This window comes from Sinocyclocheilus anshuiensis, unplaced genomic scaffold (genome assembly GCF_001515605.1).
Source record: "Sinocyclocheilus anshuiensis isolate Anshui unplaced genomic scaffold, SAMN03320099.WGS_v1.1 scaffold955, whole genome shotgun sequence".
Taxonomy (NCBI): Eukaryota; Metazoa; Chordata; class Actinopteri; order Cypriniformes; family Cyprinidae; genus Sinocyclocheilus; species Sinocyclocheilus anshuiensis.
In genome coordinates, this window is record NW_015546094.1 from 489,894 (window position 1) to 501,961 (window position 12,068).

The following is a 12,068-nucleotide window of genomic DNA, read 5'->3' on the forward strand; positions in this document are numbered from 1 at the left end:
AGTATTTGAAAAATAATGTGTTTTTTGAACATTAAAGCATGTCAACATATTCTGTTACACCAAATACACAAAATGATGATCTTTAAAAAAGCATCATATGACCCCTTTAAATGATTGGAGAAATCCAGCACAGGACACCAGAGAGAAGTCTGTCGTGTCACTGGAAGGTCAAGATATAAAATTTTAATGGTAATATTACAAGGTCTAACTAATTTTTAAAAATGAAACATGCATGGATGAATTTGAAAATTTTCACTTAATGCCGACTTTAAGCTGCCTCTTTCTTATGGGACAGAAAATTTACGTTAAATATTTCTAAATCTTTCTCGGTGGATTACAGCTTAGTCAAGTAGTAGGTAATATTTATTACATTTTTTTTATTTTTTATATTGCTTATGAGAAATTTGCTACTTCTTGATCTTTGTCTTCTTTAGAAACCACTCTGAACACCTTAGAAACCACATAACATTGTGCTGAAAACAGCTCGGAGCACACTCGTGTGCCAACACCCTGGCATTGTGAGAGTGGCTTCGGCATGGGCAAGCACTCCTTTGTGGCTGTTTCTGAGTGTGAAATCTTCCCCTAATGAAGCCATGTAGATCTGTGGGTGTGTGTGTGGCCGCTATATGATCAGACTGTCGTGTATAATTCAGAGGACTCGGGCAGGCAGTGAGATTGACTCGAAGATCAGAACAACACGCTCACTCTGACTGAAACAGTGGGAGGTAGAGGTGTATGTGTGGGAGAGAGAAGTACGCCACAGTGGGTGGCTAACGGGAACACGGCGACTGAGGCAGTCAAGACATGATTGTGTTCCTGTTGTTTCTGCCGTTAGGCGTTTCTGTGCAAGATGCACAAGAAAAACCTATGACAATCAATGAAAAATATAAGAGTTAGAGATGATGATGTTTATTTTGGGTGTTAACACATGCACTGCTCTCTTTCAGCAGTGCTAGTCACGTCTCCGCACACTAATTTCATCTCGTACACTCATTCGCCGGGCACTGAGGAAGAAGCTGTGCGCTGTTGTGTGTTTGAGGCTTCAAGGCCGATGCGTCTGTCTGCTGTCTCCCCTGTCAATCCCAGCCTCCTCTCTTACGCCTTCCTTCCTCTCATCCATCCGTCTATCCATCCATCAACCAGCCATTCGTCCCTTTGTCCATCATCCTCTCTTTTCTGTTTTATGTGAGGCTGCATGCTGGTGCTGTGTTTCCTTCTTTATTGTGCAGTTGTAAGTGTGAATGCTGCAAACTGGCCTTATGGAAAGCCGTTCCCCTTAAGGAATTGCACAGAAATGTCACCATCCCACATGCATTCACGTGATTAAACATATACATACACATTTGCATTTAAACACAGACTGGGTGTGAGGAACTGGATATAATTTCCCCCGGTCTCTTAAAGATCCCATGAAATCACTTAGAGAATGTTGACATATTTCCTATTGCGTGAATGATTTAGTGTTTTTTTTTTTTAAGGAATCTTTTAAGTAAACAGATTGTTCTTGTTTTACTTCCATGCACTAATTTTTTTGGAGGTGGGGGATGGACATACTAAACAAATACACTTTTCACTGAACGAGCCACTGTTTTGTGTCTTAAAGGGTTAGTTCACCCAAAAATGAAACTTCTGTCATTAATTACTCACCCTCGTGTTGTTCGAAACCCGTAAGACCTTCATTCATCTTCGGAACACAATTTAAGATATTTTTGACGAAATATGAGGGCTCTCTGACCCTCCCATAGACAGCAAGGTAACTACCACGTTCAAGGTCCAGAAAAGTACCAAGATGATCGACAAAGTAGTTCGTGTGACATCAGTGGTTCAACTGTACAGTTACGAAGCTACGAGAATATTTTTTTGTGCAAAGAAAACAAAAATAACGGCTTTATTCCACATTTTGTGTGGCGGCGCTGACCCAGATCCGGCGTGATGACGTCATTACGCCGGATCTGGGTCAGTGCCGCCACACGCTCGCGTGAACAAACCGAGGGTGAGTAATTAATGACAGAATTTTCATTTTTGGGTGAACTAACCCTTTAATTCCAGTTGAGCATGAGGATGCGCTATAATCCTTTCGATTGTACGACTAATCACAGTGCAGAAGAGTTTGATTAATTCTGAAAGGCCTGCAGTTCTCTATAACAGTGTAATTAGTAATTAATTAAAGACAGGGGAGTGAAAGGGGCACCCCATTTTTAAGTGACAAAAAGGCTATTTAAATGTTTGTCCAATGTAATTTGACACTCGTCCTTAACTTCAGTTTTAGTCTTCTCCTCATTAGCTTTACAGAATTATGGCAAACACAAGGGCACTGTTCTCTCTCCCTCCGTTTGTGTTATCTAATTTCCCCTCTCATCTCAAACAATCAATTACCTGGCTGAAGTAAGCCCTTTAGCTGGAAATTGCCTTTGCGCCCAAAGCAAGCCAAATAAAGCAGATTAGCCAGTTTTGATTTAATTCTGTAGGGCCGAGACCCTGACGAGGACAAATTTCCTCATCTGCCAAACATAAGTCTGTGTGAACAGCTCACGAACCGTGTCCCTGTTTGTGTTTTTGCTTTGTTTCAGAGAGCGGATTTTGGAATCTGGTATTCCATGGATTTGTTACTGAAGAAGTGAGGACAGAAGTGTGAGGACACAAGTGAAGGTGTGTGTGTGTATATGAGATCTAGTTCTTCAAGCACTTGTATAACTAGTAATCTCCACTTTAAAATATGCTTTTAATCTGTCTGAATCTATCTGTACTGTACACTCTTAAAAATAAAGGTGCTTCAAAAGGTTCGCCCATAGACAGCAAGGTAACTACCACGTTCAAGGTCCAGAAAAGTACCAAGATGATCGACAAAGTAGTTCGTGTGACATCAGTGGTTCAACTGTACAGTTACGAAGCTACGAGAATATTTTTTTGTGCAAAGAAAACAAAAATAACGGCTTTATTCCACATTTTGTGTGGCGGCGCTGACCCAGATCCGGCGTGATGACGTCATTACGCCGGATCTGGGTCAGTGCCGCCACACGCTCGCGTGAACAAACCGAGGGTGAGTAATTAATGACAGAATTTTCATTTTTGGGTGAACTAACCCTTTAACTCTGGGAGTCATTTAACGAGTCATCATATGAACGAACTGAATGATCTAACGCACACAGTACACAGTGTGATTTACTGACCGACTGAATGAGACGGGCATGGCGTTTGTTCAGTTTGGCATGCAAGTCTTGTTCACAACAAGTAGAGGAAAAGGGTTGTAAGAATTATTAATTTGTAAAATATATATACACATTTTCTAACAAAGGATAATAAGATTTTTTGGTGTCTGTTAGCGAATTGGTTCAGTTAATTTACTTAAAAGACTTTCAAAAGATTCAAGTCACTTAAATAAATAAAAATGTCCGCCATCATAGGACATATCGAAAGACTTGTATCATTATCATGAACCATTTTTGTTTGGTACTTGATTTGACAGGAATCTGTTTAGAACATGAGGAGTAATCAATAATTGTCTGCTAAAATATAGGCTTCAAATATAATACACATGGACTATAAGCCACAAATTGGAGTTTTCATTGGGTCTTTAAACATTTGACTTCCATTTCCTTTCCGTGAATCTAATTCTGTTTAATCTGTTCTTCCTTTTCTCTCTTTTTTAACCTTTCTGCCTCTAGAACAACCACCTCCCCCCTCAAACGCGGGTGTGATCGCAGGCGTGATCTTCGCGTGTATTCTGGCCGTCATACTGTTAGGTGTCCTCATCTACTTCCTGGTATTCCATAATCGCCGCCAACAGCATGGTTACCGTGGCACCGGCAAGCCAGCCGGTGCTCCCTACGACTCCTTTACCCGCCTCTTTGGATCTGCCAAATCAAGCAAAAACGGCACCGGAAACAACGGAAACAACAACACGCCCATTTACAGAGGAGAGGTGGGGCTTAACGAGAAAACGGCCAATCAGGGCATGCACCTGGGGGGCGTGGCTTTGCTCGAGACCACACACACTCACACAGCGGAGGATATCCTGCTTAGTAGAGAGATGGATGAGGTAGAAAGGAAGAAATTCGATGAATTGGAAGAAGAAGATGAGCGATATGATCATTTTGGTGGGGGCGGACCCATCCTTCAGCTCCGCCCACACGTTGATGACCTAGATGATGACATGGAGTCCCAGAGGGACGGCTCCGTGATTTCTCGGACTGCAGTCTATGTGTAAGAGGAGAGCAGAAAGAGGTTCTAGGAGGGTGTTCGTGGACCTCTTCCAGAAGGATTGAATTTCTTCCTCTTAACGAATATTCATTTTATTGTGAAAACAAATGATGGCATCAAATACCATGAGAGAATGATTAATGGATGGATTGAGTTAATGAATGGATGAATTAATACGTTGCATATAGCACAGATTAAAACATTGAAGGATCGGATGAAGTAAATAGAGACTACTAATTACAGGACTGTCAGGCTTCCATTCCTAATTATTGCTCTGGTTGTCATGGTGACACATTCTGAGTAATACGAAACTGCAGATGTTGACACTGCGCGATATATATGACATGCACACACATGAAGTTATATATGTAAATCCACTGTGCTGTTGTGTAATAGTTTTAACTTGTTCTTATTTACTATCGATCATGGTTTCACACTTAAACCGGTTTCAGACTTTGAACTGAGTTTGGGTAGAGCACATTCCTCGGCCCTACATCTCTATGGAAGCTGTCCTTGCGTATTGTGTAGATTTTGAAGAAGAGTCAAATGTGCCCAGTGCTTTTGATCTGTTGTACACTCAGTCATGTCTAATATTAGTAACTAGCCACGCCTCTGTGGCCTTCCTTCCTGTAAATTCATCCTCACATGCTCATCTGTCTCGAGATGACGTGCACAGTTCACTCATTATACAGCACTCAGTATCTCAATCCCGTGACATGACTCACCAGTGAATCATTCAGGTTTTTCGGGGCTAATCAAATCAAATCAAACATTAGTAAATGGTGTGTTCGTTCTCACCCACAATCCATTTAGTCAGGAAAAGATGAGTTCAAGGCAGCGCTTTTTACCATTTTCCTTGTACAATTTCCTTATGCATTCAGTCGTAAAACAGTGTAGCAGAGTGCTGTAGCAAAAAAAAAAACAGCAAGTCAGGGTTACATCCTTTTTCACAGTGAACTTTAAACCCTGATGGAAAGGAAGAATTCGACTAAATTTATTGTAATATGTTAGTTAAATTTAAAGGGATTGTGTGCCACACATGTAACACTTTACAATATTGTTCAGTTTGTTAATATTGGTTTTAGTTATCATGAACCAACAATACTTTTACAGCATTTATTAATCTAAGTTCATGGTAATTTATTAATATACTATCGTTCATTATTAATGTTTGTACGTAATACACTCACTAATGTTGATTTATAAACTTGAAAAGTAAAAAATGTCCAAATTGGCATTATTAACCAACATTAATAAATGCTGTGGATATATTGTTATATTATATTATATTGATATAAAAGTCAGTATAATGCATTAACTATTGCTAATGAGTTAAATCTTATTGTAAAGTGTTATCAACAAATCTATATTTATAACTATAACCCAAGTCCAGGGTTACCATGTCCACGCAGCTAAATATACCTCTCCTCAGACACCACAGTTTGCATCGCATACTGTTATTTCCTTGTTTTATTATCATTCTTCTCAGCCGGTGAGATATACTGCCTTGTTTAATGGGAAATAAAATGAAGAGCTGAGTGAAAGATCGTGCGTATTGTTCGATGTGAGGTGATTGTAAACTACTGTATGTACACATTTTATTTTTCTTAAAAATGAAAAAATCTATACTTCTAAATGTTGTAAATACGGAGACGGGGCGAGGTGAATATCCAGGTCGAATGTTGCGCATGTCAACCACGGCTCTGTGCGTACAGTACTATATGAGAGCACATATCACATATTTACATCCGTGATCTAGTATCAAAACACATTAACATGGGGAAGCTTTCAATGGGCTGTAGTTGGAGAGTGTGTGTGTGTGTGTGTGTGTGTGTGTGTGTGTGTGTGAGAGTGAGTCAGCGTGTTAAGTGGTGTCTGACTCGAGGGCAGTGAGTTATTCCTCCAGTCTCTCAGGATCTCACACACGAACACAGTGTGATTTAAACTGGACATCACACATACACACACACACACACACGTATTCTTTCTCCCTCTAAATCATCTGTCAAACCAACTGCCCTTGAGTCTATAAGTGTCTGTCTCTTCCGAGGGCATAGTGGGTACCGTAGTGTTGTTTTCCCTGGGCTTCTGTCTTGATTCAGTGACCCTATTAGTGCCACGTCTGGATCAATGCCGCTGAAAGAAGTTGTTCTCACCTCTGAAAGGGTGGTCAGTCTGACACGGGCCGCTCCGATCTGTCTGGCACCGAATAGGCCATGGCTTCGACGCTGCCTAGTTTACATCCTGATTGAAAGGTCAGACCGCGATCAGTGAATGTGTGAGTAGAGGAAGTTAATTCGTCACTCATGCTCTGAGAGGCAGAACGCTTTAGCTTCTCATTAGAGGAGAATGCACTGACCTTCTAGCTCAACGTCTCCTCCAGGAATTCCGTAACGAAGGAACGGATGCCTTGAGAATATTAAGGAAGTATCCTCTGCGATGGGAGACGGCTGAGTTGAGAATATGGGATGTTGCGTTCTCCGCGATGCCGTCGTCCCTTGTCTGGTTTAGATGTTCCACAGTCCTGGTAAACACATACACACGCACATTTAAAAGCCTTAATGTCACTGTCACAAACCATCCCTCCTGTGTATATAGTATAAATATATAAACATGATATTCATAAGGCTAAACAGTGATGCCACATCCTTGTGTATTGTACTTCACTGTTGTGAGCATGAAGGATACATCTTTTTTTTTTTTTGAGTTAGTAATGCTTTATAATGAGGTTTAATTTTAATGCATTAGGTATCATGAAATAACAATTTTTACAGCATTTATGAATCTAATGTTAATTTATAAATATAGGCTACTATTGATTGTTCATAATACATTGATTAATGTTAATTTATTTGACTTGAAATGTTAAAAATATATTCGTAAAGAAATGAACATTAACCTAAATTAATAAATGCTGTAAAAATGTTAATTATTTTGTTTCTTAATGCATTAATGTTAGCATATTGAACCATATTGTAAAATGTTAATGAGTTTTGTATCAGTTGATTTTACGTTTTTTTTTTCTCTCGTTTTTTTTTTAAACGATCTGTGCTTTAATTGTTTTTATTCTGAGTGATTTATTGATGCCTGTAACGTGTTTGTGCTATAAACTGTTGAGCAGCGCTCTCAAACTCTCATGGACACAGAAAACACATCTATGCTACTAAATGCTTTACTGCCTTGCGTTGCTTTTAGGTTTTATTTTGGTTGTCTGAATGTTTTCACAGTCTTTGTAATATTGTCTTTTTTAATTTGGTTGCTTATTAAAGTCTTACAGATATTTGACGGTGTTCTTGGTATGTGCTGAATGCTCTGGGGCTCAATCAAATCTCTCTTGTTTGGTTTTCCTGCAGTGTTTTTCAGGCTAGGCTGTGAATGTTCAGCTGTGTGTGTGTTTGTTGATAAGTCACCTGTCACAGATAACACCGCCGGCTGAAATAGAACTAAATGGGCCGTGCAAGAGAGCGACACATAAAGCGTCCACATAAAGCTCTATTTTTAACTACTTTAGTTATTCTGGTTATGGCATAGTCTTGACGTTTCCGTTTTTATCCAGTTTCATTTAGGCAGATAAACTTAAGATAGTCAACCATAGTATTTTGTTGATGAGAGAGCAAAATTAAACCAATACAATGTTGTGAATGCTTTATGTTGTTAACATTACTGACAATTGAGTTTTCTTCTTTAAAAAAATTATTAGTTTTTCTAAGTCATATTTTCTTCAGTAGTTTATTTTAATTAAGCATGATAATGGTGCTCATGATTAATTTAATCTTTATTGATGAAATCAAAAATACCTTGTTATGAAGCATTTTGTTCAGTAAAATTTTTGTCATTATTTCCTCATTTTAGATTTTTGTTTGTCCACACTTTCAGATGTACCGCTGCAACTACGTAACAAAACAAACAAACTTGTTTTTATGCAAGTCAGAAATAAACCACATGCAATATAAAAAGCACAGGAATGTGGTTGAGTTCATATTCAAGTTTATCCCCTTCAGGTTATAAAGTTGACAGCCTCAGCATAGTTCAGCTGACAGGAACTCTGCTCTCAAAAAAGCCTCTTTGTTGACACAAAGGCAACAGATCTCATATCTCAACAGGTTGAAATTTAACCAAGAGCACACTTTGCAAAGGAGGGGGGAGTGAAACCGAAAAAGTTGGTGTCCTAATAAAGGTATTCAGCAGGCAGAATTCCTCTCAGTGCTGTGTGTGTGCATTAGCAGGTGACCCTGATAGAAATGTGCCTGTTAATGTAACAACAGACGTTTTCCTCCAGAAGTAGCTGTGCCCTAGATTCTGTCCTTTTCCTCCCATTCCCTCTCTTTCTCTTTCAGTTGACGGGGTCAGAATCTCAGTGCTCCTGGCACACTTGTCACTGTCGTTTGGAGTTGGAGGGTTTTTTTCTCGGCCATTTAGCCATCTGCCTGCTCTAATTGCTCTGAGTTGCAACCTGGAGTGAGGACCAGCTGCCTATTTCCTCTCTTAGTTTGTCTCTCTCTCTCTCTTCCCACAACACTAGCTGAATGTATCATGCTAATAGCCTTATGTTACAGTGTAGTGGTGTGTTCCACTTGTCCTGAGACACAATCATGGCCTAACACAGATGTGAACTTCAAGGTGCACTCGTCATTTTTTTTCCTCAATGAAAACGATTGAGACTTAAAGGGATAGCGCACATAAAAATGAAAATTTGGTCATTTACTCTCTCGTCATTCCAAACCCGTATATTAGGAAGATTTACAGCGTTATTTAGTCAATTCACTTTCACTTTCAGAAAATGGTTTAAAATGATGTGAGAAGAGACTCCAGTCATATCAGTACCTTAATTAAAGCTGATTTATTTTATATGGAGCAGGCCACTTAATGGAGATCGCCATGCTGAGATCACATGACCAGCAGAATACTGCTAGCTTCAAGTAAATTTAGTATGGATTACTACTAATAGTGCATTTCTACAAAACCCTTATCATATTAGAAAAAAAAAACAGTAATACTGTATGTCATTATAGTATAGTACAATACAATACAATACAAATTGTATTTCTATAGCACATTTAAAACAACTGCCGTTGACCAAAGTGCTTTCCAGTAATATTACATACAGTCACACAATCAAGATTCAACATTAAAATGTAAAACCTGGTCCCTCTAGTCAATTCTAAAAGCTCTACCAAAAAGGTACGATTTCAATCTAGACTTAAAAGCATCCACAGATGGGGAAGATTTAATGTGCATTGGGAGAGGGTTCCATAATCGAGGAGCAGCCACTGCGAAGGCCCTATCACCATAGGCATAATTTGCGGGTGGGACGGGTGGGACATGTCCCCACCACTTTTTGCCAGGGTCGATATTGTCCCTACCACTTTTTGAAAGTAATTGAAAAATATATTGCGGAAGGTATGTATTAAAGGGAAAACAAGATCAACAAATCATTCTTCACAAAATCTAATGAGGCAGAAAAAAAAACAACAACAACATTTGACTCCTTATGCATGCATAACTCATAATAACGATGTGATTTGCAGCTGTCGCTTTTTTCATAATGTCATTAGGCTATAGCATTGTATTTTAAAAATGGAGAGCTTCCTTGTACTAAGTAGGCCTGCCAGATTTTTCTAGTCAACTAGTCGCACATTATATTAAATTGATTAATATAATAATATATTAACCATACTTCAATATAGGATATAGGCAGACGTATTAGGCTAGAGCCTATTCCGCGCTCAAGCTCGCGCATAAAGCAATTGCCTCAAAGCAGCTCTACCAAAAAGGTACGATTTCAATCTAGACTTAAAAGCGTCCACAGATGGGCAAGATTTAATGTGCATTGGGAGAGGGTTCCATAATCGAGGAGCAGCCACTGCGAAAGCCCTATCACCCTTTGATTTTAATCTCGTTTTGGGAACATAAAGAATCATCTGATTCGAAGATCTCAAGTTTCTTGAATTTTGATACGGAATCAATAGGTCAACAATATATTTTGGGGCAATGCCATGCAATGCTTTAAAAACCATCAAAAAACCTTAAATTCAATTCTAAATTCTATAGGCAACCTGTGTAAAGAAACCAAAACTGGAGTAATTCTCTCTCTCTTCTTTGTGCGAGTCAAAAGTCTGGCAGCAGCATTTTGTACTAATTGAAGACGAGATAATTGACCCTGTGGAATACCTATATATACAGAATTACAGTAATCGATGCGTGATGACACAAAGGCATGAATAATAGTCTCCAGGTCCTTAAAAGAGAGAAATGTTTTCAGTTTAGAAATAATTCTGAGTTGATAAAAGGCAGCCTTCACAACACTAGTAACCTGTTTATCTAAAACTAAGGCTGAATCCATTATAACACCCAAATTCTTAACATGATCTGAAACACTTATCTTCATAGCGGCCAACCTACTTATCATTTCCTTAGAAGCAGAAGAAGGACCAAAAACAACACACTCAGTCTTATTAGTATTAAGATGAATAAAATTGCTTGCCAACCAGGCTCTTATCTCACCTAAACACTGAGCAAGTCCATCAAAGGATTGAGAAACATTTGGATCTATTGGGATATATAACTGAGTGTCATCTGCATATAAATGATACATAATATTATATTTATGAAAAATTGAGCCCAAAGGGCCCATATATAATGAAAATAAAATAGGCCCAAGTATAGACCCCTGTGGCACACCACTGTGTAATTTAGCTGATGTAGAACACAGATCTCCAAGACAAACCGAGAAAGATCTATCTTTTAAATATGACTTAAACCATTCTAGGGCAGTACCCTTAACACCAACATCTTCCAAACGCTGCAATAAAATACCATGATCAACGGTATCAAAAGCAGCTGTGAGATCAAGTAAAATAAGAATAACTACCTTTCCTGAATCAACTGTCAATAAAATATAATTAAAAACCTTAAGCAGGGCGGATTCTGTACTATGAAGAGACCTAAAACCTGACTGAAACATATCTATAACAGCATTCATATCTAAATATGACGCAAGCTGAGACAGAGGTAGAGGTTTTACCATTGACAAATTCCTTTTGCAGAGCTCTTGAAAGCATGATATTGGTTTGAATTTTTCCCTTTCTGCTGCCTTTCACATCACAGGATAGTCAGTAGTAGGCATGTCCAGTAAAGCCATCATCTGTATATCTGTATCTGCTACAATGACAAAAATATGTTTTGTATCCATATTCTGATAAAAACCAGATGTGGGTTGGGGGTAATCCATAAGTGCATTAAATTATATTAGAATCCAATTTTAAATAGTAACTCTATTTTATTCAATGTACACCACTCTTTAAAAGTGTTGTACAGTAAAAACAGTAATATAGTTTTTAATTTAAAATGATTTTATTTGAATGCGTTTTAAAATGTCGCTTATTCCTGTAATCGCAAAGCTGAATTTTCAGAATCATTACTCCAGTCTTCAGTGTCACATGATTCATAATAAATCATTCTAATACGCTGATTTACTGCTCAAGAAACATTTCCTATTATTATCAATGTTTAAAACCACTGCACTGCTCAGTATTTTTGTGGAAATCCAGATTAACATTAAACATGTCTTTACTGTCACCTTTGATTAATTTAATGCATCCTTGTGAATAAACTTTTTAATTAAAGGTGGGGTAAGCGATTTTTCAAAAACGCTTTAGAAAACTGATTCGGGCCGACTAGCAAAACAAACTTGTAGCCAATCAGCAGTAAGGGGCGTGTCTACTCATGATGTGGAGGAGAGAGCATTCAGTCCGAGCCGAGCGACAGAAAGATAGAGATGGCGGATAAAAAACAAAAGAGGAAAACGTCTGCAGAACAAAAGAAGGCTTGAGGCAATAAGGCAAGAAGTAGAACCCGTGTAAATATCG

At 38.5% G+C, this 12,068-nt stretch overlaps 1 protein-coding gene across 2 annotated transcripts in view; it reads left to right on the forward strand.

The window, feature by feature from the left end:
- LOC107700179 (nectin-2-like) overlaps window positions 1–12,068 on the forward strand; it is a 91,888-nt gene that overhangs the window by 40,153 nt on the left and 39,667 nt on the right. Inside the window, exon 7 of one of the 2 annotated variants that reach the window (XM_016501736.1) lies at window positions 3,666–5,122. The exons of the other annotated variant lie outside the window; for it this stretch is intronic. Coding sequence (XP_016357222.1) covers window positions 3,666–4,207 — 542 coding nt within the window. The 3' untranslated portion in view covers window positions 4,208–5,122. Of the gene's footprint in view, window positions 1–3,665; window positions 5,123–12,068 lie in introns of those variants that run through there. 2 annotated transcript variants of the gene reach the window in all.